This window comes from Mauremys mutica, unplaced genomic scaffold, assembly GCF_020497125.1.
Source record: "Mauremys mutica isolate MM-2020 ecotype Southern unplaced genomic scaffold, ASM2049712v1 Super-Scaffold_339, whole genome shotgun sequence".
Lineage (NCBI taxonomy): Eukaryota > Metazoa > Chordata > Testudines > Geoemydidae > Mauremys > Mauremys mutica.
The window spans coordinates 171,696-197,810 of NW_025423358.1; the positions used below are offsets into that span (position 1 = coordinate 171,696).

General features: G+C 65.0%; 1 protein-coding gene across 1 annotated transcript; it reads right to left on the reverse strand.

Moving 5' to 3' along the window:
• Window positions 1-15,765: 15,765 nt before the first annotated feature.
• LOC123361620 (carcinoembryonic antigen-related cell adhesion molecule 7-like) lies at window positions 15,766-25,811 on the reverse strand. The gene is made up of 7 exons (XM_045001656.1): window positions 25,658-25,811; window positions 24,483-24,842; window positions 18,498-18,773; window positions 17,769-17,879; window positions 17,465-17,556; window positions 17,184-17,225; window positions 15,766-16,840 (listed from the first exon to the last, which is right to left on the reverse strand). The coding sequence occupies exons 1-7, from the start codon at window positions 25,710-25,712 to the stop codon at window positions 16,793-16,795; spliced, it is 984 nt and encodes a 327-aa protein (XP_044857591.1). The 5' UTR covers window positions 25,713-25,811; the 3' UTR covers window positions 15,766-16,792.
• Window positions 25,812-26,115: the final 304 nt, after the last annotated feature.

A 26,115-nucleotide genomic window follows, 5' to 3' on the forward strand; every position in this document is an offset into this window, starting at 1 on the left:
ACACAGGGACATGGGACAAGCAGACACGGACACGGGGACACGCAGACACTGGGTGTCGGACACACATGGACACAGGGGTGGGAGGACACGGGGAGACAGACAGACGCACTGTCACGGAGTGTGGGGGAGTCAGGGCCCTGCACCCCCTTCCTGGGACTCCCTGGGACTCTCAGCCAGCCAGTAACACAGCAGGGTTATTAGCCGACAGGACAAGGGCTGTGACCTGGCACCCCAGGGACCCGCTGAGGAAAGGGGAAGCAGCTGGACAGAAAATGCTGGTAACAGAGACCTGGGCAGAGGGTGGCCATGGCCGGGGGGGGGGGAGGGTCCCCCTGACCCAGAGACCCTGGATCACAGCCCACCGTGGGGGGGGGCTCTGCCCTGGGGGTCGGGGCAGCAGGTTCACCCCCAGAGGGTAATTGGGGTCCTGGCACACGCACAGCCTGGGGGGGAGACGATTCCAGAGGGGGCCAGGCAGTGTGGGGAGCCCCCAGTCGCACCAGACCCCGGACACCAGAGCTGTGACCTGTCTCCGGGGGGCAAACCCACACCCAGCCCCTCCCGCCCCAGCCTAGGACACCCCGGCCTGCAGCCGCCGCGGCTGGTGCATGGAGACAGCGGGGGTCACTGCCCCCCTCACATCCCTGCCAGCGTCGCCCCCACAGGATGGGGGGTGTGACCTCCCCACGTGCCCCTGCTCGTGTGCTCAGAGGGGGAGGCACCGGGCAGGCGCGACGCTGCTCCGGGAGGGTCCTGGCCCCTCCACGGGCTCCGGTTGTCGGGGTGGGTGGGAATCGCGCCGTTGCTCGGCGGCCGGGGGGAGGGGCAGAAACGTGCTGGCTGCGGTGGTGTCGGCCACGCCTGGAGGTGCGAGTGACCCAGGCTAGGCGGGGCCTGAACTTTCCCCAGCTCGGGTGGGGGCAGAGAATCCTGCTGTTGTCAGATTTTTATGGCCACTGGCTGTGACTCGGTTTCCCCACTCGCTGAGCATGGCCACCTGCTGCGGTGAAAGGGTTAATCTCCCCAGGGCAGGGCAGGGCGGTGAGGGGGAGCCAGGCGGGCAGAGGCCTGACCCTGGCACCCTGGATGTGCTGGCTGGTCCTCACATGGTGCCCGGTGCCGCTGCCTGGGGGGTGTCTCTGCCGGGGCTGGGGCTCAGCCGGGGAACCCTGGTGAGCTGGGGGGGGGGGGGATGCAGGGCCTAGCTCAGGGCAGTGGGGGCCTGGCACAGCACAGGGCCCTGCCAGACGGGCTGGGTGACAGCCAGGGCAGAACACCCTGGGGAGCCCAGACAGACACTGCCCGCCCCCGGGACAGGGCTGGGGGGGGTCAGTTCCCTGCACGAGGGGGTGTCCCGCTGGGGGAAGCAGCTGCACAGAGCCAGGGTCCTGGGCTGGGGGACGAAGGGCGAGCAGAAGGCCAGGGAGCCAGGGGGGCTGGGAGCCAGGACTCCTGGGTTCTCTCCCAGCTCTGGGAGGGGAGTGGGGGCTGGGAGCCAGGACTCCTGGGTTCTCTCACCGGCTCTGGGAGGGGAGTGGGGCCCAGTGGGTGGGGGCTGGGAGCCAGGACTCCTGGGTCCCCCGGCTGGCACTGGGCGCTGGCCACTGGGTGTTTTGTTGGCCAGGTGGCTGAACGCGGATGTTTGGCTTCTCTGGTTCCTCTTTATGGAGATTCACTAGAAAGATCCCAGCCGCACTGGGCGGGGGGTACGGGACGAGGACGAGCAGAAGCAGAAGTTGTTAGATCAGATACCTGGAAATCCAGTCACCACCAGAACCTGCACGTCACCCCCCCCATCTCCCCATCCCAGAGCTGGCAGAGAACCCAGGAGTCCTGGCTCCCCCCCTGCTCTAACCACTAGACACCACTCCCCTCCCAGAGCTGGGGAGAAAACCCAGGAGTCCTGGTTCCCAGCCCCTCCTGCTCTAACCCACCAGCCCCCACTCCGCTCCTAGAGCTGGGAGAGAACCCAGGAGTCCTGGCTCCCAGCCCCCACCACCACCCTGACCAGGAATTCCCCCCCCCCCCCGTGCCGCACCCCGTGACACCCTCAGCTGCTTCAGACAGGAATAAAAACTCTTTTGTTCCGCGTGTTTGTTTAGCTTCAATAGCAGGAAATTGGGGGGAAAAAAATGAAACCAGGCGGCCGCGCCCAAGGCAGCGCCCCCGTTCCCCCCCCCCGGCGCCTGCCCTCTGCCCCACAAGTGTGTAAACACCCCCCAGGCCCCTCCCCCCAGCGCCTGCACCCGCATCCCATCCAGACCCTGCCCCCCCATGCCTCCCCCTGCCCCACAAGTGTGTAAACACCCCCCAGACCCGTCCCCCTGCCCCACAAGTGTGTAAACACCCCCCCAGACCCCTCCCGCTCGGCGCCTCCCCCTGCATCCCACCCAGACCCCTTCCCCCTGCCCCACAAGTGTGTAAACACCCCCCAGACCCCTTCCCCCGGCACCTCCCCCTGCATCCCACCGAGACCCTGCAACCCCCTCGCGCCTCCCCCTGCCCCACAACTGTGTAAACACCCCCCAGACCCCTCCCCCTCGGCGCCTCCCCCCGCATCCTACCCAAACCCAGCACCCCCCTCGCGCCTCCCCCTGCCCCACAAGTGTGTAATCACCCCCCCCCCATGCCTCCCCCGGTGTCACACCCAGACCCCTCCCCCCTCCCCCTGTTCGCCCCTCCCCCGAGCGCTGATTCACCTGCCAGGCCCCATTCCAGCCGGGCAAGTCCGGGCTGCAGCGTTTGCTGCCGTCTGCCCCCCCGGCCCTGTTTGGCCCCCCCCCCCGGGCAGAGACACCGGCCCGTCTGTCCCTGCCTGGCTGGGAGCTTATGGGACCAGGCCCTGATAGAACCAGAGCCGGACAGACAGAGACGCCCCTGCCCCCCCAGACAGACGGACACACACAGCCCTGCCCCCAGACAGACGGACGGACGGACGGACACACACGCCCCTGCCCCCCAGACAGACGGACACACACAGCCCTGCCCCCAGACGGACGGACACACACAGCGCTGCCCCCAGACGGACGGACGGACGGACAGACGGACACGTCCCTGCCCCCAGACAGACAGACGGACGGACACACACGCCCCTGCCCCCAGACAGACAGACGGACACACACACCCCTGTCCCCAGACAGACAGACGGACGGACACACACAGCCCTGCCCCCAGACAGACAGACGGACGGACACACACAGCCCTGCCCCCAGACAGACAGACGGACAGACAGACACGCCCCTGCCCCCCAGACAGACGGACACACACAGCCCTGCCCCCAGACAGACAGACGGACGGACACACACACCCCTGTCCCCAGACAGATGGACAGACAGACACGCCCCTGTCCTCCAGACAGACGGACATGCCCCGCCCCCCGCCCCCAGACAGACGGACAGATGGACGGACGGACACACACGCCCCTGTCCTCCAGACAGACGGACGGACGTGCAGACCTGGCCGTTGGGGGAGGGGAGGTTTCCAGTTGTGAAACTTGCAGCAAGGAGCCAAACCCCAACTTCCCCCTGTGTCCCCCCCACGGTTGCCTGGGTTCCCGCATGATTCCGCCCCTCCCCCCAGGAGTGACCCCTGTCCACACACAGCCCCCGCCTGGGGGACGGGCTACAGGGGAATGTGACAGGTTCGGGGGAGGGGGCAGGGCCCGGACACCTGGGTCCCCAAGATGAAAAGCCACCTAGTGACCAATCCTGGGAATAGGCCACAGAGGGAATGTGACTGGGGGAGGGGCGCCTGCCCATCCATGCCCGGACGCCTGGGTCCCCTGGCAGTGCCACCCTGGAACAGACGTCACCCTGCTCCACCCCGCCACCCAGGGGACTCTGACCGGCTAATGGCCTTGGGCTGTTCCTTATTGCTGGGTAATTACCCCCCCGCGCCCCTCCCCGCCTGGGGCTGGGACAGACGGATTGGGGGGGGCAGAGGCCCAGGCTGCACAGGGCACATGGGGGGCACCAGCTCAGCACAGACCTGGAGAGTTGGGGGGGGCAGGTTTGGCTACTATGTGCCCCCATGGGGGGGCACCTAACAGGGGGCTGAGAGCTCCCCTGCCCCCCCCTGCTCCAGAGGTGGCCAGTCTGGGTGAGTCAGTGCCCTCAGGTCCGCGTGGAAGTGGGGGGCTGGATGGCGAAGGGGATGTGGGGGGCTGGATGGGGAGGGGAGTGGCTGGCCCGTGTGATAACAGAGGGGAAGGGGAAGTGGGGGGCTGGCTGGCGAAGGGGATGTGGGGGGCTGGATGGGGAGGGAAGTGGGGTGGGTGGGGGAGCGGAGTGGTTGGCCGTGTGAGAACGGCAGGGAAGTGGTTGGGTGTCGCAGGCCTGGGGGGCGGATGGGAACCTGTGGGGCGGGTTGGACAAGGCAGGGACGTGCTGTGGGGCTGCAGGGGAAGGCAAAGGGGGGCCGGGCAGAGGGGCATCGTTAGTGGTGGGAGAATCTGGCCGGCCCCTCCCTTCCCAGTCCCTCTGGTGCCCCCCAGTCCTGCCCCTCCCCCATCCCTAGGGCAGAGATTCGCCCCCCCCCCCATCACCTCCTTCCCTGGAGCTGTTTTACGAGGCTGTTTACAGGGCAGGTCGCACCCGGGGGAGGGACATAAAGGAGAAGGGGGGGGGGGGGCGATGTTCCATGGACTCACCCAGTAAATTACCCTGATTTGTGGCACAATCTCCCCCCCCCCCCCCCCGCACACACACACCCCCAGATGGGCCTGTCCCGGCTGGAACGACGCCTCCTCCTCAAACTTCATCGGCCCGGCGCTGCCTGTGCCCTTCGCACGCAGGGGGTGCCCAGGTGCTGAGCGGGCACTGCTGGGGGAAGCTCACAGCCCTGGGAAACCCGGCTGGGGGCACTGCTGGGGGAGGGGTGCGCACACACCCCCACACCCCCACCCCCACCCCCTCTCAACGGACAGGGTAGAACCCCTAACCGCACCCCCAGCCCGGTTATTGCCAAACCAGCCATTGCAGCATTTCCTGCCGCGTTCTCCGGAGCTGTCGGAGACGGGAGGCCGCGCTGGATGGGCCCGTTGGTCAGACCCAGCGGGGAAGGGGTGTCCCCGAGCCAGCCAGTCCCCCACGCTGGAGCCGGATCAGGGCCAGCGCCCCCTGGAGGGGAAAGGACCCAGGTCCCCCCCCTCCCGCCAGCCCCATCCCTGTTGGAGTTTCTGGGGGGCTCCGGGGGAGGCACTTTTGAATCTGCTGTGAACAAGGAACAAACCCAACACCAGGGCCTTAAATACCAGAGCGGGGAGGGTTTATGTATGGGGAGTCCTGGGGGAGGGAGGCCCAGGGCTGTGTTGGCAGGAGCTGTGGGTCAGGAGTGAGGGGCACCAGCAGAGCTGTGGGGGGGCTGGGATAGCAGGGGGCTGCAGGTGGGGAGTGAGGGGCACCGGCAGGGCTGGGGTGGCAGGGGCTTCGGGTTGGGAGTGAGGGGCACCGGCAGAGCTGTGGGGGCAGGGCAGGGCTGTGTTGGCAGGGGGCTGCGGGTCGGGAGTGAGGGGCACTGGCAGAGCTGTGGGGAAGGGCTGGGATAGCAGGGGCTGTGGGTCGGGCGGGGGGGGGGAGGGCAGGACTCTCCCATGAGGCTCAGTCCTGGGGAGAATCGTCCCATCTTGGTCTCTGGCTCCCCCTGGTGGCTGCCCAGGTAACTTCGCCCCCCCCCCCAGCTCCCTTCCTCGGCCTGGGGGTTCTTACCCCACGAGAAACCCTGGGGGTGTTGGCACCGTTTGGAACTGGGGGGGCATCTCCCCTCCCCCGCAGCCAACCCCTCCTGGCCTGGGGCTCTGGGCCCTGCCCCTGGGGGGCCACCCCCAAATTCACTCACTCCACCCCATCTCTGGTGTCGTTGCCGGCCCCACACTCAGCCATGGGGCTGCATGTGGGGCAGCTCCTCCCTCTCCCCTGGGATTCAATCCCCCTGTGGGGGTAACAGCACCGGGGGCCGGTGCCCAGAGGTTAATTTGTGCCAGGGCGCAGTCAGGGCATCTCCGGGCCTGGCAGGTCAGAGCCCCGGCACCTCTGGGCCTGGCGGTTCACAGCCCGGCATCTCCGGACCTGGCACGTAATTTATACATCTAAGAATTGGTTGCATCCTGACTCCTGACGGGGAGGGTTAGCCGGGATCAGCTATTTGTGTCTCTCCATGATGCAGGTGACTGGTGGGGTGGGGGGAGTGAACACACCCAGTTCCCCCCCTCCAGGATCCTCATAGTGACACCCCCAAATCACCAGGGAGAACCCACCCCCCAGGGGAAGGGCAGAATCCGCCCCCACCATCTGTCCCTCCCCCTCCATGGCCACGGTCCTTAATAACTAGTGACCGAGCCTGGTCCCCAGACCAAGCCGCACGGACGCCTGTAGCCTCCGTGAACCCTCCTGGCCAGTGAGTCTCCGATCAGCACCGCCCGCGGCCTTCGCCCCCCACTGGCTCCTGACCCAGCGCACGCAGTGGGGGGGTCCCTAGTGCCCCTCACTGGCTCCTGACCCAGCGCGCGCAGCGTGGGGGGGTCCCCAGCGCCCCTCACTGGCTCCTGACCCAGCGCACGCAGTGGGGGGGGTCCCTAGTGCCCCTCACTGGCTCCTGACCCAGCACATGCAGCGTGGGGGGGTCCCCAGCACCCCGACAGCGGGGGGGGGATTCCCCACGGGGCTCCGTGGCAGACGCTTTACTGAACGCCGGGTGTGTGAGCTCCACGGCTCGTCCCTTCGCCGACCAGTCGGTTATTGTCCCAAAGCAGAACCCGGGTGAATCTGGACGCCCGCGTCATGTTATGGCCCCGTTCCAGGTCCTGCCAGGACAGCGATTACTCTGCTGTGCGCTGTGTGTGGGCAGCCCGGCCGCTCGGTACCGGCCGGCGATCAGGGAAGGTCCTGGATGACTGGAAAAAAGCTAATGTAGTGCCCATCTTTAAAAAAGGGAAGAAGGAAGATCCAGGGAACTACAGGCCAGTCAGTCTCACCTCAGTCCCTGGAAAAATCATGGAACAGGTCCTCAAGGAATCAATTCTGAACCACTTAAAGGAGGGGAAAGTGATCAGGAACAGTCAGCATGGATTCACCAAGGGCAAGTCATGCCTGGCTAACCTAATTGCCTTCTATGATGAGATAACCGGTTCTGTGGATGAGGGGAAAGCAGTGGATGTGCTATTTCTGGACTTTAGCAAAGCTTTTGATACAGTCTCCCACAGTATCTTGCCAGCAAGTTAAAGAAGTCTGGGCTGGATGAATGGACGGTAAGGTGGATAGAAAACTGGCTAGATGGTTGGGCTCAACGGGTAGTGATCAATGGTTCCATGTCTAGTTGGCAGCCGGTATCAAGTGGAGTGCCCCAAGGGTCGGTGCTGGGGCCAGTTTTATTCAATATCTTCATTAACGATCTGGAGAATGGTGTGGATTGCACCCTTAGCAAGTTTGCAGATGACACTAAACTGGGAGGAGTGGTTGATACGCTGGAGGGTAGGGATAGGATACAGAGGGACCTAGACAAATTAGAGGATTGGGCCAAAAGAAATATGATGAGGTTCAACAAGGACAAGTGCAGAGTCCTGCACTTAGGACGGAAGAATCCCATGCACTGCTACAGACTAGGGACCGAATGGCTGGGCAGCAGTTCTGCAGAAAAGGACCTAGGGGTTACGGTGGACGAAAAGCTGAATATGAGTCAACAGGTGCCCTCGTTGCCAAGAAGGCTAATGGCATTTTGGGCTGTATAAGTAGGGGCATTTCCAGCAGATCGAGGAATGTGATCATTCCCCTCTATTCAGCACTGGTGAGGCCTCATCTGGAGTACTGTGTCCAGTTTTGGGCCCCACACTACAAGGAGGATGTGGATAAATTGGAGAGAGTCCAGCGGAGGGCAACAAAAATGATTAGGGGGCTGGAGCACATGACTTATGAGGAGAGGCTGAGGGAACTGGGATTGTTTAGTCTGCAGAAGAGAAGAATGAGGGGGGATTTGATAGCTGCTTTCAACTACCTGAAAGGGGGTTCCAAAGAGGATGGATCTAGACTGTTTTCAGTGGTAGAAGATGACAGAACAAGGAGTAATGGTCTCAAGTTGCAGAGGGGGAGGTTTAGGTTGGATATTAGGAAAAACTTTACTAGTAGGGTGGTGAAGCACTGGAATGGGTTACCTAGGGAGGTGGTGGAATCTCCCTCCTTAGAGGTTTTTAAGGTCAGGCTTGACAAAGCCCTGGCTGGGATGATTTAGTTGGGTTTGGTCCTGCTTTGAGCAGGGGGTTGGACTAGATGATCTCCTGAGGTCCCTTCCAACCCTGAGATTCTATGATTCTATGATTTCCCCTTTCTGCGCCGGGAGCATGTGTCCTGGGACCTCTGACTCGGCAAGTACCCAGGGCCCAACGCCAGCCTGGGGCGTGTCCACCTGGCTGTGACAGGAGTTGTGGGAGCGCGAAGAGAGACCCAGGCTCATGCCAAGGAGAGCCTGGGGCATGATGGGAGCCCAGTGCATGCTGGGAGGCCTCACAGAAAACCCTGAAAATGTGACCCAGATATGACCAGTGCTGCCTGAGTCTGCAGAGAGCCTGAGCCGATTGCTCTGGGAGAGCCAACAGCTGCCCCATCCCCGTCTCTGTGCTGTTAACGCTGGTCCCTACTGACAACCGGGCTGTGCTGTTAACACTTTGGTTTCTGGTGACTTGGGAGCATCCAGCCAATGGGTCAACCTCCCAGTTCTGCCCCACCCCCAATTCCCAGCTGCGGGCAGTGCAGAGAACGGGCAGGAAATGCTGCAATCGGCTGGTTCAGCAATACCCGCTGGGAGGGGCTGAGGGTAACCAGCAGGAGTGGGGGTGGCTGTGAAGGAGCGTGAGACCCAGGGGACAGACACCCCCCCGGAAGTGGCAGAGTCACCCCCCCCCGACCGCGTGCGCACACACACACACTCTGTTCCCTAGCAGCCGAAGGGGAAGTGGGCGGGTGCGGCTGGGAGGGGACAGTCTCAGGAGGGGCCCTGTGGGGCTGCCCTCCCTGTGGATCCAGGCTCACAGCACAGACCCCCCCCCCGCACGGATTGATTCAGGTCCTGCCGTGGGTGCTGGAACTATGGGGCTGTCGCCCCCCCCACCGGACGTGGTTTCCATCATGCGCAGGGTTTGCAGTTCGGGTCAATCCCCCCCTCCCTCCGTCACTCGCTCTCCCGCACTCTCCCTGGGCTGGGGCAGGGGTGTGGGAGGAGTTTCGGGGTGCAGGATCCGGGCGGCGCTGACCTCAGGCGATTCCTGGGCAGCAGCCGGCACGTTCCTGCTGCCCCAGGCGTAAGGGAGCCCAGGGGGCTCCGTGAGCTGCCCCCACCCACAGGCCCCGTCCCACGGCTCCCATTGGCTGTGGTTCTGTCACGGAGTGTGGGGGAGTCAGGCCCTGCACCCCCGGTCTCCCTGCCGATTCCCCAGGACTCTCAGCCAGCCAGGAAAGCAGAAGGTTTATTTAGCCGACAGGAACACAGTCCAGGACAGGGTCTTGCAGGCACAGATAACAGGATCCCCCCGGTTAGGTCCATTTTGGGGGCCCAGGAGCCCCACAGCCCCCCTCGGGGATCAGAGCCCTGTCTGTCCTTCCCTTCTTTCCCCAGCCAGCTCCAGTCTGCCCAACCCCCTCCAGCCCCTCCTCTCGCCTCCGCTTCTTTCCCGGGACCCCTTTGTCTCCAACTCCTTCAGTTGCACCTTTGCAGGGGAGAGGCCCAGGCCATCAGTTGCTAGGAGACAGAGTGTCAGGCATTCGGTTGCACCGGCCTTTTGCTTTGCTAGATACTTAAGAACTGCACCCAGCACCCCAGTAAGACCAGTCCCACTTCGTCACAGGCTCCCAGCCAGTGGGAGCTGTGGAGCCGGCGCTCGGTGTCGGCGCTGGGGGAGCTGTTACACATGAGGGGGAAGGTCCCATTCTCCAGCACCTGGGTTTGGTCGGGCGTCACCTTGGGCCTGGGCAGCATTTCTGTGCAGGGAACAGAGAGCGTCACTGGGGGGAGCGGCTGGATCCAGCCTGAGCGCAAGGGGAGCCCTCGCTCCTGCCCCACAGCCCATTGGAGGATTCAGACCCAGCTGCCTGGCAGCAGTAGTGAGCTGTTACCCAGCTGCAAACTTTATGGTAAGGCTACACAGCTACATGGGAAAGAGTGGGGTTCTGGGAGCCCAGGCTCCTGGGTTCTCTCCCCGGCACCGGGAGGGGAGTGGGGGCTAGTGGTTAGAGCAGGGGTGGGTGGGAGCCAGGACTCCTGGGCTCTATGCCTAGCTGAGGGACAGGAGTGGGGCTGGTGGGTTAGAGCGCGGGGGGGCTGGGAGCCAGGATTCCTGGGTTCTCTCCCCGGCTCTGGGAGGGGAGTGGGGGCTAGTGGTTAGAGCGGGGGTGGGTGGGGCTGGGAGCCAGGACTCCTGGGCTCTATCTGGGGAGGGCGGGGGAGTGGGGTCTGCGTGGGGAGGTCTGTGCAGCCGGCAGTGGGGCCCTGGGGGCAGGATCAATGCAGATACCGACTGTGAGAGCAGCGGCTGTCGGGCAGGTCACTCCCCATCCACATAGGCTGGGGCAGGTCCTGGCTCAGGGACCCAGAGCCCCACATCTGTGTGCGCGCGGGGGGGGGTTACTATCCCTTGAGGGGGGGATGCCACATACAGGGCAGGGTCTGTGTTTGGGGGCAGGCTCCCCACGTGGCCAGCCCCCCCCCCCAGCCTCCAGGAATCCACCCCCCAGTGCAGATTTTGTGACGGGGGGGGTCATCCCTGGGGAAGACACCCAGAGCCCCATGTTTCCCCCCCTGCTCCTCCCCACCCCCGACCTGCCAGGAGAATCCCCGGCCAAGGGCCGCCCGGTCTGTGGGGGATTCGCCCCATCGCCCGTCGCTGCTGCGGGACCCGCCGGGGCAGCAGAGACGCCTGGTTCCCGGCTGGGGGCAAAGGGCGGAGACGGGGAAGTGGGGGGGGGGGAGTGGAGCTGGCACGAAGCCCCTCCCTTGCCCGGCCCAGCGCAGGGACGGGGCAGGGGGTGCGGCCCCTTTGGCACCTGCCCCCCCTTCCCGACAGCCCTGCCTGCCCCGGGGGGGGGGGACTCACCCGCCCCCCCCCGCCCCCACCCAGACACCGGGGGAGGAGTGGGGGAGGCAGGGTTGCAATCTGGTCACTGCAGCCTCAGGGGAACTCCAGACGGACTCTATAGCGAACCTCCCAACCTGAAGCAAATACTCACCAGCAACCGCACACCACAGAACAAAAACACTAACCCAGGAACCAATCACTGCAACAAAGCCCGGTGCCAGCTCTGTTCACATATCTATTCAGGGGTCACCATCATAGGATCCAATCACATCAGCCACGCCACCAGGGGCTCGTTCACCTGCACATCTACCAACGGGATCTATGCCGTCATGTGCCAGCAATGCCCCTCTGCCATGTACATTGGCCAAACCGGACAGTCTCTACGCAAAAGAATAAATGGACACAAATCTGACATCAGGAATCATAACATTCAAAAACCAGTGGGAGACACGTCAACCTCTCCAACCACTCAGTGACAGACTTGAAGGTGGCAATTTTGCAACAAAAAAAACTTTGAAAACAGACTCCAAAGAGAGACTGCTGAACTCGAATTAATATGCAAATTAGATACAATTAACTTAGGTTTAAACAGAGACTGGGAATGGTTGGGTCATTGCACTAATTGAATCTATTTCCCTATGTTAAGTTCTCCTCACACCTTCTATGGGTCAGCTCGATTATCACTTCAAAGGTTTTTTTTCTCCTGCTGACGACAGCTCATCTCAATTGATTGGACTCTGCCTGTTGGTTTGGGTACTGCCACCTTTTCCTGTTCTCTGTATGTATCGCCCATCAGTGTGCTCCAGTCTATGCATTCGATGAAGTGAGCTGTAGCTCACCAAAGCTGATGCTAAAATAAATTTGTTAGTCTCTAAGGTGCCACAAGGATCCTGTGCTTTTTGCGGATACAGACTAACACGGCTGCTACTCTGAAACCTGTCTATAACGAAGGCGTCTCCGCCCCCCCCACTGCTCCTTCAAGGGGGGGTCCGGCCCTGGCAGATGCAGGTGGGGGGGTCACACGGGGGAGAAATCGTCCCCTGGGGGCAGGGGCATGGAGGCCGGCAGGGCCCTGTACGGGTCAGGCCTCGTCCCCAGCCAGGTTCAAAGAGCAGCCGAGCAGCGACCATGAGCGGAGGAGCAGGAAGTCACATCCCCACGTTAAACCAGTGTTGTGTCGGGCTGGTGAGACGGAGACCCCGGCCCAATGGCCCCCACCTCCCCCAGGGAAAGGCACCGACCGGACACTGGTTACAGAAAACTTAGTTTGATGGCGTCTGTCTGGCAAGAAACCACTTATCAGCTGTGGGTGTGAAATCCTCATTTCTTCATTGCTTATCGCTCCGTCCCCACTTCCCGTTTATCTGTCTGGTCTCCCTGGTTCCTTCCTTGTTTCTGTCTGTCACAGAATTCACGCTGCTGGGAGTCAGTGAGGGAAGGTGCCGGGGTAGGGCTGCTCAGAGGATTTTGTTACACGGGGTTAGGACTGGGTAGGTCGGGGCGGGTGCCCTGGTGTGTAAGGTGACGCCTGCCCCGGTGCCGTCTCCTCGCTCTCTACCCGGCAGAATGACCCCCCCCCCCGCCCCGAGCGACAAGAGAGAACGGGAAGGAAGAACAGGGACCAGGAGCCCCCCCCCTTGCTAAATGGTTAGTGGGACAAAGCCTGGGCCCGTGGGAAGGGAGGAAAGCAGGATCGGGCCCAGACACGCAGGCCGGCGAGAGACAAGGAGATGAGCAGGTCCCCAAGGAATCCACTTTGCAGCACGTGGCGGAGAGGAGGGTGATCAGGAACAGGCAGCCTGGATTCACCACGGGCAGGTCGGGCCTGGCCAGACTGATTGACTTCTGTGAGGAGATAACAGGGTCTGTGGGTGAGGGGGAGCCGTGGACGTGTTAGTCCTGGAGTTTAGCAAAGCTTTTAATCCCGTCTCCCACAGTATCTTGCCAGCAAGTTAACGACGTCTGGGCTGGGTGAATGGGTGAGAGCTGAGCTGATGAAGGTGTAATTGTCACGGACTCACAGATCGGGCCCACTCGTGGCCCCGTGCGACAGCCCCTCTCGGGGGGCCCCTCTCCCAGGGACAGGCCCCTCCACCTCCTGCAGCCGCACCTCTCTGGGCCTCAGCACGTCTGTCTCTGCCGTGGGCCCCCCAGGGAGTCCCCTCGCTCTGGGCCCCCGGGGCCTCCTCACCCCCAAAGGGGACGATCCCCCCACCCCCGCCCTGTTCTCTAGCCCGGAGCGACTCTCCCCCAGCGTAACACAGGAGGGTTATTGGGGGTTGAACCCAGCACAGGAAACTCTCCGGCCTCAGGCCTGGCCTCCCCCAGCCCAGCACATCCCAGTCCCCCTGCAGCCAGGGGGGCTCTGCCTGCTCCCCCCTCTCCAGCCCCGAGCCCCCCTGCTCCCAGCTGGGCCTCCGATACCCCCGGCCCCAACCCCGCCTCTGTCCATTGTCTCCTCTCCAGGGACACAGGGTCGCCTGGGTCTCCTCTCCCCTCTTCTGTCCTCTGGCCCCTCTGGCTGGAGCCGGCTGGGCAGGTCACCGGGGTCCTCTCCCCGCAGACCATTGTCCCCCACTGGCCAGAACCGGCTGCAACTCCTGAGCTGGGTCTCTGGGTCCCCAGGTCACCGGTCGCTGGGGTCTCCATCCTCCAGGCCGGGCCGGGGTCCCGAGTCCCTCTCCGGTCCCTGTGTCCCAACAAACTCCCTCTCCCCCCCCCTCGTTAAACCAGCGACACCCGGGACACTGAGCCCCCCCCCCTGCATGCAGCCCCCTGGGAAACACAGAAAACCAAGAAACTCCCCATCCCCGTCACTTTGGGAGCTGACTGAGTGAGTGAAGGAAAGAGAGTGAGAAGTTAACCCTGCAGAGGCTGGAGGGAATTGAGCAGTTGATAGATGTGAAATGTTGAAGAAAAGGACGAGTGTGAGAGGGAGCGAATTCTTGGTTTCTTTGCAGCTGTTCTGAAGGGAAAACGGGCCCGTTTCCAAAGAAATGTCTGTAAATAATCCAGGCAAAGAGACAATGTGATTTAAATCATTTGACTCTGGACAATTTAGTCAAATCTGCTAAAAGAACATAAGGGGTTTCTCCTGGAACGTACCTGCCCTGGTTGGACCCGTTCAGGGCCGTCCCTAGCCATTACGGTGCCCTCCGCAGCCCCCCCCCATGGGGGAGCTGTGTGGGGCCACAGGCCTCCACGGGGGGGGGCAGGAGCTGGCTTGGGGGGTAGGGGGGAACCACCGCCCAGCACAAGCCGGTGGAGTGGAGGGGGTTGGGGCCGGGTTGCTCCACTAGGGCAGAGCAGGGGCTTTGGGAAAGGGATGGAGTGGGGGGCAGGGTGGGGGCGGGCTGGGGCGGAGCAGGGGCTGGAGCAGCACACAGCTGTGTAGGGCACCAGGCAATGTGGTGCCCCAAGTCTCCTGGTGCCCTGCGCAGCTGTGCACTTTGCGTCTGCCCGGGACGGCCCTGGACCTGTTCTGGACACCACCAGAAATGATACAAACCTGGCGCCCATGGTCCGGACCAGCCCCTCCCACCTGCTGACCATTGTGGGGCCGTCCCAGGGGGGCAGCTCTGCCCCATGTCCCGTCCCAGGTGCCTGGCAGGGCGTGAAGGGGGCTGTGCTGGGACCCAGAGCCTGGAGTGACTGGGCTTCTCCTGGGGCCGGGGGGGGGGGTGGTGAGTCAGGGCCAGGGATTGACGGGCCACGGGGCCCCCACCCTCCCTGTGAAGATCCCCCCCCCCCCGTGCGGTCAGCCAGGGCACGGCCAGGAGGAAAGTCGGACTCACTGAAAAGAGAAGCGGCCCAGAGACAGGGCAGGTGGGGAACAGGGACCAGCAGAAACAGGCGACAGCCCGACCCAGCCACCCCCAGACTGACCCAGACACCCCCAGACACCCCCAGCCCTGCCCGGAGCCCCCAGCCTGCAGGGACGGCCTGCGCCAGGGGCATGGGGGGGCCCTGCCCGGGGCTGGGTTATAACACAATGGGGTGCAGGGGCAGGGCCCAGCTCTGGGTCTGTAATTGCTGGGCAGACGGGCCCATGGAGGCCACATGTGGGGCCTCTGCTCTCGCTCTGTTCCCCCTTTGCCACCTGGGCCATGTGACACCTCCCAGGGTGCCGGGCTGTGAGGCCCCTCACGACCCCCTGCCCCAGCCCGAGGAGCCTTGTCTGGCCCTACCAGGGATCAGATCCCAACCCCCCCCCCCCCCCGGCATCACACCCTCCCCTCAGCCCTGGGCAGGTCAGCGATGCCCCCCCGCCCAGCAGCCCCCTGGGGCGCCCAGCCCCGGCACTGCCCACTGGCCGAGTTCCCTGCTCCCCCCCATGGCCCAGAACCCCCAGCTGAGCAGTGACCCCCAACCAGCCCCGCTCGGCCCCGGCCCGGCCAGGGGTTACAGAGAAAACCAGGCTGAGTTCATTGCCCAGAGCTGGGAGAAGGAGCCGCTGGAGTTCACGGGACAACGGGTGAGATGGAGAATAAACTGGGAACGCGTTTCCCAGCGCCCCGACGTCCCGAACCCGCCCCGGCAGCTCCTGCGGGGTTCAGCCCCCCCAGCGTCCGGCTCCCCCCGGCTCCCAGCCGGCCGGGCTCCAACGCTCCCTGCAGGAGACAAACCCGCTGGCAGCTGCTCCCCTCGGGGCAGGACCCTGGGTGCCACCCCCACCCCACGATACCTCCCCCCAAGCCAGTGTCTGTTCTCAGAAACGCCCCACACACACACTGGGCGCTTTTCCGTCCCGGCTGCTTCCCTGGGGCTGGTGCCGATGCTGCTGGGGCCTGGCTCCGGGTGGAACCAGCCGCCTGGCGAGCTCGGCACCACCCAGCGCCCCCGGAGCCGGGCACAGAGAGAACGGCCCGGTGCCTCCTGTCTGCCAGGGACAGGCCTGGTGCCTCCCGCTGCCCCGCTGGAACCGGCCCCTGGGACCCAGGCCAGACACAGCTCCGGACGTGCCCCCGGCACACGGCTCACCGCGCTCACCGCGCCCAGCGCTGCCGGCTCAGGGCAGGGACCTCCCGAGCCCCTTTGGGGGCTGGTCTGGAGACGTCAGGGCCGGGGGCCCTGTGAACCCCTCGGTGCCCTGTGCCCTCCGCCAGGGGTCCCGGGGCCCGTCCGGGCGGGTCGGCGTCGCTGCTCACAGCTCTGCAGGGGAGAACTGCCCCCGGCAGGGGAAGACGTGGGGCCGGGCACTGGGGGGAGGGTGGGGGGAAGCCCTGGGCGGGGACCCCTGGCCCTGGTTTGGGCACCAGCCGGGCACTGGGGAGACCCAGGTCTGAGTCCCTGCAGCCCCACAGACTCCCCGTGGGACCAGGCCGGTCACTGAGCCGCCCGGGCCCCTCCGTGCAGTGGGGAGCTCCCACGGCCTGGTGTGGGACACAGAGCGCCAGGCCCAGGTCAGGCGGGCAGAGAACAGGGCACGTGTCCCAGGCCGGGGGGTGTTTGGTCGTGAGACGTCACCAGCCGAATCCTGTGCTGGGCACAACGGAGCCGGAGCCAGAGCCAGTCACAGGCGCCGACTTTCTGATTTCCTCACAGGGGCCCAGACGCTGCGGTGATGGGCCCAGGGAGCAGCATGGACAGACGGACGGACGGACCCCCCGGGCCGGGCGGTGACTGTTCCTGCCTTTAACGCTTCATCGACGGGACGTCGGGACCCAGGCTCAGGGACGGGCCTTTCCCAGCAGGCCCCGGGCCCCTCCCAGCAGGCCCCGGGGGCAGGAGGGGGCGTCACTTCTTCAGCTCCTCGTACACGTCCGGCTGTCGGGGCTGCAGCGTCTGGGGGAAACGGGGACGATTCAGCCAGAGACGCCCCAGGGGAGAGCTGGGGACCCCACCCTGCAGGACCAACCCCCCAGCTCCCCCCATGGGGCCCAACAGCCCCTCCCATCCTGGGGCCCCATCCCTCTCCCCCAGTGCTGGGCCACCCCAGCCCCTCCCCTCAGCTCTGGGGCTCCCGGCTGGTCTCCCTCTGGCTCACTCTGCCCCCCCCGCCCCCAGCTCTGGAATGTGATAACCAGGCCCATTCCCAGCCATAGGGCTTCTGGGGGGGCAGCTCCCTCCCCCACTGTTTCCAACCCCCCTCAGGGGGGAGGATACAGTGCAAGGGGCCGGCGCTCACCTGGTACGTGGGGCTAGAGTCAGGGGGACTCCCGGGCTGGGCCTGGGGGAGACAGAGGCAAGAGGGTCGTTAGCACCAGACCCCAGAGACCCCCCAGCCGAGCTCGGGGGGGGGGACACCCTGGGACAGTCAATGGGACCTCGGGTTTGTGTAACCCCCCCACCCCCGCCCAAAGGGGACAGGGTAAACTGGCTGGGGGCTGCGGGTCCAGACTGAGGGGCACCCACAGAGGAGGGGATGGGACTGGAATGGGGGGGGGGGACTGAGCCCTTGTTACTCACCACTGGCCCCGCCCCAGCTGTAGGGGGCAGGTTCTCGTACACCGGGACGGGTCCCTCATTCTCCCTGGGGGTCTCGTTCCGGCAGCGAGAGTCTGGGAGGAATCATCAGAGACGCTGGAATTGGGGTCCTGGCTCCCAGCCCCCCCTGCTCTAACCACTAAACCCCACACCCCTCCTGGTGCCAGGATACAACCCAGGAGTCCTGGTTCCCAGCCCCCCATCTCTAACCACTAAACCTTACTCCCCTCCCAGAGCCAGGGAGAGAACCCAGGAGTCCTGGCTCTCCGGGGGGGCTGTAACTCACAGAGGAAATAGGCCAAGACTCCAATCAGCGCCGCCCCCGCCAGTGACCCGATGACGATCCCAGCGATGGTCCCAGCAGAGAGTCCTGGACGAGGGGCGTCTGGAGGAGAGACTGGAGGGGGGTTGGATCAAACATTCAGCCACAATCCCCCCATGCGGCTCCCTGCAGCCCGGGCCCCCCAGCACCCATTGGGGGCAGCACTGACTGCCAGGGGAGAGCGCCCCCTATTGAGCCACTGCCCTGCTCCCTGCAGCCCGGGCCCCCTAGCGCTGTGCTGGGGCGTTGGTGCCAGAACTGGGATCCCTGTGTCTGCAGCACGTTGCTTCACACCAGGGACTCACCCGTCCCTGTCACCCGCACGGCGACAGACGCCCAGGCAGTGCGGCCGGTGACGGGGTTGTGCGCCCGGCACTCGTACGTGCCCTGCTGAGCCCAGATCGTGAGGTTAAAGGTCCAGCTGCTCCCGGTCTCGTTAGTGTCGGTGCCGTTGAGAACCCAGCGATAGCTCGGGCCTGGGACGGAGTCGGTGACACGTCAGGGTCAGAGGGGACCCGAGGGTCAGAGCGATGGGTCCAGGCGGGTCTATCCTGGCAGAGTCCGGCCCATCGGCACAGAGAGGGACAGGGTCAGGGGATGGCTGGAAGCAGTGAGGCAGCCGCATCTCTGTGGCTGGGTGATGCTGCCAGGGCAGGGGCAGCGCGGCCGGGGGACGGGGCTGCAGTTACTCACAGGCCAGCGTCATGGTGCTGGGCTCGCTGCGTTCAGTGCTGACGGGATTCCCGACCTCGCACTGGTAGGTCCCGGCGTCGCCCCAGGTGAAATTCTGCACCGTGAGGGTCCGGTTGTCAGGGGACAGCCCCAGCCGCTTGTTGGGTGCGATGTACGACCCGTTCTGGAGCCAGAGCACGGTGTCGGCGCTGGGGGAAGTGTTGCACGTGAGGGTGAGGGTCCCATTCTCGGGCACCTGGGTTTGGTTCGGCGTCACCGTGGGCTTGGCAAGCTTTTCTGTGCCGGGAACAGAGAGAGCGTTACCGTGTGTCCATGCCCCGCCCCGCGGGACTGGGGGAAGTGTCCTGTTGTCACTGCCCTGCGGTGTCGTGGGAAGGGTCCTTCGCCCTTTGCCCCTCAGACCTGTGGAGACGGGCGGTCGCCTTCTGGGCTCTGGCACAGTGTCCCTCTCGCCGGCGTTGAGTCTCACAGTTATTGGTGCCTCCCTGAGGCTCTGGCTCCCGGAGCCCCGTTATTTTCAGAAGACTCTCGGCTGTTGTTGTACCATATCCCAGGCTACGTCCCGACAGCAGGATTTTCAAGCCGATCCCGTGACGGTTTGGGCCCGACTCAAGGGTCACAACCCCCCAGGTCGCCTGGTGCTGCTGGCATTGCCCCGTGGGCACGGCCCTGTGCCGGTTCCTTGCCGTCCCCTCTGACCTGGACGGCGCTGCCCATCCCAGACCCAGGCTGGGGGTGGGGGTGACCTCGCTGGTGCATCGTGGGCAGTCAGCCAGAACCGCTCACCGTCCCCGGGGAGATCGGGGTGATGTCGTGGTGGGGGACAGCTGCCCAGCCTAGCACTGCCCCCCATTACCACCCAGCCCCATAGCTCAGCAAGGGCCTCGCAGCCTCAGGCCCCCTGGGTTCTCCCCACGACCCACGAGAGTTCGACTGGGGAGGGGGCATCCGGACCCCAGCGACAGGGCCAAGGAAACCCCTCCAGTCTGTAACCCCTTCCCCGGGGGGCTGGGAACATCCCCTCCCGTCTGCTCCCTCAGGGCAGCCCCCATCCCCCTGTCCCCCTCCGAGCTCCCTGTCCTGCCCACTGGCTAATTCACTCTCCAGCTCCCCTTGCTGGGGGGCACTGAGGGGCGCGGGGGCCGTGGGGGGAGGCGAACCAGGAAGGAGCTGGTGAGTCCCAGGAGAGAATCAACAGAGCAAAGGAAGAAACAGCGGCTCAGAGAGATGGTGCCTCCCCCACTGATCTGCCCCATCCGCTACCCACCCCCAGGAGGCAGCGCTGGGGCCAGCAGTGCCCAGATCTCAGGCAGAGACACACGCCTGGTGCGCGGCTGGGGGCCTGGAGCCAGCCCGTAGGCTGATAGCGGGTACAGACCGACACCCCCCGCCAGAGCCATGGCCAGACGCCCGGCCCAGGTGGGAACCAGCCGGAGGTGCCATGGGGGCAGGAATCTGCTGTCTGAGCTGCAGTGGGGTGTGATGGGGGCGTCCCACAGAGGACAGATGCTCCGGAGGTGCAGGTGGCAGGGACAGGACAGAGCCGGGAGGGAGAGACGGGCACAGCGCAGGGCACTCGACCTGCTGATTGGACGGGTCGGGCGTTGCTTGGAAGGCGACAGGCAGCGTCCGGCCCAGCTGCAGCACGACTGGGAGCAGCCCCCACAGGACAGAGCCCACGGGGTGGAGCTGGGCCCTGGGCCGGACCAGAGGGCAGAGGGATGTGGCTGGAGAGACACTGAACTAGCCGAGAGCGCCCAGCACGGGGAGCGGGATCGGCGCAGGCAGTGACAGGCGACAGGGGGTGTCTGATCCAGACTGGAGACAGACGGGAGCGTCCCCTGGAGAACAGAGCCCGAGGGGTGAATCCAGAACTGAGCTGAAGACCCCAGACCCGGCTCCAGAGCCAGGCAGAGCCCAGGGCGCAGGTGCTGACCCGAGGGGTTGGTGCACAGAGTGACAGGCGACAGGGTACGTTCCAGGCAGACAGGGAGCCCGGCTGGATACAGGGCAGATCTGGAGTGGCCGGGGCGCCGGCAGGACAGACAGAGGTGGGCGTGGGGCGCGGTGCCCGGCTACTCCCCCAGTGTGAGGCAGTGGGAATGTTCTGGCTGTTCTGTGAGTGCTGAGTGGGGGGCGTTGGCCTGGGAAGGCGGCAGGGGGCTGTGCTGGGACTGGCTGCCCTGGGGAGGGAGGTACCTGAGCAGGTAACCTGAGACCCCAGGGGGGGGGTTGGAGGCCAGGTGACACCTCTGCCCTGACACTGAACAAAAGACAAAGGCTGGGGGAGGAGCTGGGGTGGGGGGCTGAGTGAGAGGCTGGGGGGAGTTTCAGTTTGAAGCTGGCTGGGAAATGGAGAGGGGAGTCCCGGGGCAGGGGGGGGCTTGGGCTTCCCAACGGGGCTTGGGCCTCCCTGGGGCCCCCAGATGGACCTAACTAAGGGGAGTCCTGCTGTCTGTGCCTGCAAGACCCGTCCTGGCCTGTGTCCTGTCGTCTGAATACACCTCTGTGTCACTGGCTGGCTGAGAGTCACGTCTGACTGCGCAGTGGGGGGGCAGGACCCTGTGGCCCCCCAGGACCCCGCCTGGGTGGACTCGCTGGGGGAAGCGCACGGAGGGGCAGAGGATGCTGAATGCTCCAAGGAGAGACCCAGGAGGTGAAGCCGTGGGAGCTTCTTGCCCTGCAGACAGGCTGCTCCGAGGGAGAGGAGGCTCCCAGAGTCCTGCCTGGCTTGGTGGGGAGCAGCTCCAGAGCAGCGCCCGGGGACCCCGTGACACCCAGCCCCTCGATCTCTGCGCTAGCCCTGAGGCCGGTGACGGGGTTGTGAGCCTGGCACTTGTACGTGCTCAGCTGATCCAAGGTTGTGGGGTTAACGTTCAAGCTGCTCCCGGTCTCCTTAGTGTCGGTGCTGTTGAGAACCCAGCGATAGCTCGGGGCTGGGAGGGAGTCGGTGACACACGTCAGGGTCAGAGGGGATCCGAGGGTCAGGCCAATGGGTCCTGGGGGGTCTATCCTGGCCGGCTGTAGCCCATCTACACAGAGAGGGAGGGGATCGGGGGAGGGTTGGCACCAGCAGAGCAAGGTATAAACAGCCCCCTGCCCCACCCCAGAGGCAGCCGCATCTCCGTGGCTGGGTGATGCCGGCAGGGCCAGAGGGGCTGGGGGCCGGGGCTGCAGTTACTCACAGGCCAGCGTCACGGTGCTGGGCTCGCTGCGGTTGGTGCTGACGGGGTTCCCGACCTCGCACTGGTAGGTGCCGGCGTCGCCCCGGGTGACACCCAGCACCGTGAGGGTCCGGTTGTCAGGGGACAGCCCCAGCCGCTCACTGGGTGCGAGGGACGCCCCGTACCGGAGCCAGAGCTGAGCCTGCTAATGCCCGGGAGACGCTGACAGGCAGAGCCCCCCCTTTGCCCCCACGATGAGCTGCCCCCACTGGGCCTCACCGGGCGGCTGGGTCAGGACTCGCACGTGGGGCCCAGGCGTTCACCAGCTGCCTGGGCAGGTGCCAGCCCCCAGCTCTGGCTCTGGCCGTCCGGCTCCTGGATGCCAGCAGGTCCCAGCGCTCCCCCCACCAAGCCCTCCAGGGCCAGCGCTGACCCCCCCTGAGCTGGATATCAGCCCCCAGTACCCCCCCGAGTCCCCCAGGGCCAGCGCCCCCCCGCGCTGGGTGCTCTGGGTCCAGTTTCAGTTGCAGGGACCAGCGAGTGTGACCCCAACAGCGCCCGGCTGCCCCCGCTGCAGACAGCCCGGGGGGGGGGGGGCTGGATCTGGGGAGCCCTGGTGCAAAGGCCCCACAGTGACATCATGAGCCCCCCTCCCCCACAGGCTCCAAAACTTAGAAAAGCAGCAGTAAAAGAGCAGGTGGGTCTGACCCCCCCCCCAAGACATCTCCCCCCCCCGTGATACAGGGGTCTTCCCAGCATGCACCAGGGCACCGGGGTGGGGGGGCTCATCTCCGCAGCTGGCCGCACGCACCCCGCTGCGCAGCTCTGGGGAAACAGGGCGGGGTCAGAGATGCCCCGGGCATGGGCACCAACAAGCCCCAGGAATATTCACAGACAGGGGCTCTGCTCCAGCAATATTTGGAGCTAGGTTTCTCCCCTGCTCTGCGCTGCCGGCAGCCCAGAGCCCTTTAAATCCCCGCCGCGGGCGGGAGCCCGAGGGCTCTGGGCTGCCTGCAACCGCGGGCAGCCCAGAGCCTCTGATTCCCGGCCCCGGCTGGGATTTAAAAGGCTCTGGGCTCCCCGCGGTTGCAGGCAGCCCAGAGCCCTCTGACTCCCAGCCTGGACTGGGATTTAAAGGGCTCCGGGCTCCCCGCGGCTGCCAGCAGCCCAGAGCCCTTTGAATCCCAGCCCCTGGCCACTGATTGCCCCCTCCCCAGACCCCTGCCCCAACTGCCCCCCAGGACCCCCACCCCCTATCTAAGCACCACTGGTCCTTGTCCCCCGATTACCCCCTCCTGAGACCCCTGCCCCTAACTGCCCCTTGGGACCTCAGCCCCTATCTAAGCCTCCCTTCTCCTTGTCCCCAACTGCCCCCTCCTGAGACCCTCCCAACTTCCCCCCCAGGACCCCACCTCCTACCTGTCCCCTGATAAGTCCCCTGGACTCCCATGCCTATCCAATTGCTGCCTGTCCCCTGACTGCCCCTCCAAACCTCTGCCCCATCCAACCCACCCTGCTCCTTGTCCCTTGACTGCCCCCCGGAATCCCCTACCTCTTCTCCAACCCCCAAACCGCTTACTGTGCCACTCAGACCAGCGTATCTGGCTCCATGCAGCTCCAGACAGTTGCTGCCATGCTCCCCCATGGAGCCCACAGCCCTCTCCCACCCCCAGCACCTGCCTTCCAGATTGGAACACCTCAAAATTCAGGAGTGCTCAAGCTCGGTTTGGGCAGCTTTTACTTCATTTCTCCCAAATCAGTTTCCCCTGCAAGGTGCCAACTGAAGGTGTTGGAGAACAGAGAGATCAGGTGGCCTCCTAATGCCTGGAAAAGAGACAAAGGCCGGAGGAGGGAGTGTCAGTGCCTGTGCGGACTTCTGGGAAGTGCACGGTGTGGAAGGGGATGCTGTGATGCTTTGGAACATCTCCATACAAAGCCAGTCAGGACTCTGGGGGAGCCTCCTCTCTCGGAGCATACTGTCTCCAGGGCAAGAAGCTTACACCTTCCTGGGTCTGACCTCGGAGCATTCAGCATGCCCTTCCACACCATGCACTTTCCGCAGCGAGTCTGCCCAGGCAGGTCCTGGGGCAACCAGAGGTCCCTGCACCCCAACTCCGCAGTCAGATGTGACTCTCAGCCAGACAGTAAAACAGAAGGTTTATTAGATGATGGGAACACAGTTTAAACAGAGCTTGTTGGTACAGAAAACAGGACCCCTCTGTCAGGTCCATTTTGGGGGGTGGGGAGCCCAGAACCAAGTTCTGGGTCTCTCCCCATTTCCCCAGCCAGCTCCAAACTGACACTCCCTCCTCTGGCCTCTGTGTCTCTTCTGGACAAGGAGGCCACCTGATCTCTCTGTTCCCAACACCTTCAGTTGGCATCTTGCAGGGGAAACTGAGGCACCCACACAGCATTCAGAGAAAATATTAAGAACATTCCCACTTCATCACAACAGGTGCAACAAAATATAATACTGTATATTGAAGTAGGCAAGTGCTGCTTCTGACTTTCCACTTTTAATTGACCCTTGTAATCTTGTGGCGCTGACGGTTGTAGCTTTTTTTTATATCGGCTTACAGGGCGGGAGCGGGGGGGCACCACCATTTTGGGCCCCACCAAAAATTATACAAACCTGCCGCCTATGGCCCCGGGGGATCTGGGGACACCCCCGCCCTGGGGGGCCAGACCCCCCCACACAGCCCCCGACAGCCCCTCACCAGCCGGGCTCATCCCCGGGGAGACGCCCAGAGCCCCATCGCTGGGGCGGGGATGGCGGGGGGGACACGGACGGGATCAGCGCAGCTCCGGGGGTGGCACTTACCATAGACGCGCAGAGGCACCGAGCCGAGGCCGGAGCTAGTCTCGGTCTGTATCTGCACCGTGTAGTTCCCGGTGTCGCTGAGCGTTAACCCCGCGATGTGCAGGACGCAGCCCGGCCCCGCTGTCTCCCGCCCCGTGTGGGCCGGGCCGTTCTGCTGAGCGGGGTTTGGGAAGTAGGTGAGGATCCGGTTGTTTACAGCAGCGGTCGCTGATCGGTACCAGTAGCAGAGCACGAAGTTCTGTGGCGTTGGCTGCGGGGCCAGGCTGACGCCCCCTCCCACCTCGGGGCTCGGCGGGGTGAGGACGATGGTCACTGGGGTCTGGGCCGGCGCCGGCTGGAGGCAGGAGCCCAGGACGGAGGCTGCGGGGGGGAGACCAGAGAGACTGATACTAACTGGTGCCCCTCACTCCCGACCTGCAGCCCCTCTGCTTTCACTTGCACTGTCCCCTGTTCCAGCTCTGTGTGTCCGGGACACCTGGGTCCCCCCACCCCGGCTCCACCCTCCCAGCTGCAAGGGGCCCCTCGCCAGGTGCTGCCCCGACACCTCTTCCTGCAGCGGGACCTGCCTCGACCCAGGGGCGGCGTCTCTGGGCCGGGACCCTGGAGTCCGGACCCACAGGCAGGGCAGCCCCACGGGGCCCCTCCCGCCTCAGACTCCTCCCCCAGCCTCGTCTGCCCACTTCCCCTTCGCTTGGGAGGAAGGAACCAGGGAGGGGAGGGGAGGGGAGGGGAGGGGAGGGGGAGGGGGAGGGTCTTCTCCCTTCTCCCCCCGGCCCCCGTGAGGTGCCTGGTCCCTGGGTCTCTGCGTGGGGCGGGTCCCGCCTGCTAGATCTGGGGGAGGGAGTTCAGTGGAGGGGGGCTGGGTGTGTCCCTCCCCCCCAGTGCTCTGGGACAGAGACACAAACAGCTGATCCCTGCTAATCCCCCCATGCAAAGCAGAAGCTGCGGGGAACAATGGGGCTTCTGTGGGGTCCCCCGGGGCTTTGGGGCGCAACCTCGGGTGGGACCCAGCCTGGGGAAGGAAGCGTCAGAGGCCCCCTCCTGCTACCCCAGCCCTGGGGTCCCCCACCCAGCTCTGCCGGTGCCTCTCAGTCCCGACCCGCAGCCCCTCTGCTTTCTCCTATTGGAGGCCTTTGTGTCCCGGACACCTGGGTCCCACGTTCTCCCCCTCTGACCTGCCAGGAGAATCCCCGGCCAAGGGCCGCCCGGTCTGTGGGGGATTCGCCCCATCGCCCGTCGCTGCTGCGGGACCCGCCGGGAGCTGCCGGGGCAGCAGAGACGCCCGGTTCCCGGCTGGGGGCAAAGGGCAGAGACGGGGGCGGGGGAGGGAGCGGAGCTGGCACGAAGCCCCTCCCTTGCCCGGCCCAGCGCAGGGACGGGGCAGGGGGTGCGGCCCCTTTGGCACCTGCCCCCCCTTCCCGACAGCCCTGCCTGCCCCGGGGGGAGGGGGACTCACCCGCCCCTCCCCCTGCCCAGACACCGGGCTGTGGGGCCCTGTCCTCTTCCATGCCCCGGCCCCCAGGGGACGATTTCTCCCCCGTCTGCCAGGGCCGGACCCTCCCCCCCTTGAAGGCGCAGCGGGGGGGGGGACTGGAGACGCCTTCGCTATAGAGTCCGTCTGGAGATCCCGTGA

Bases quoted from the DNA above. Each gene is read 5' to 3' on its own strand.
- LOC123361620 (XM_045001656.1), bottom strand. From the start codon at position 25,712: ATGGGGCGAATCCCCCACAGACCGGGCGGCCCTTGGCCGGGGATTCTC. The intron at 24,843-25,657 runs GTCAGAGGGGGA...TCCCCCCCGCAG, and splicing joins GCCGGGGATTCTCCTGGCAG to CCTCCGTCCTGGGCTCCTGC. The intron at 18,774-24,482 runs GTAAGTGCCACC...TTCCCGGCACAG, and splicing joins GGTGCCTCTGCGCGTCTATG to AAAAGCTTGCCAAGCCCACG.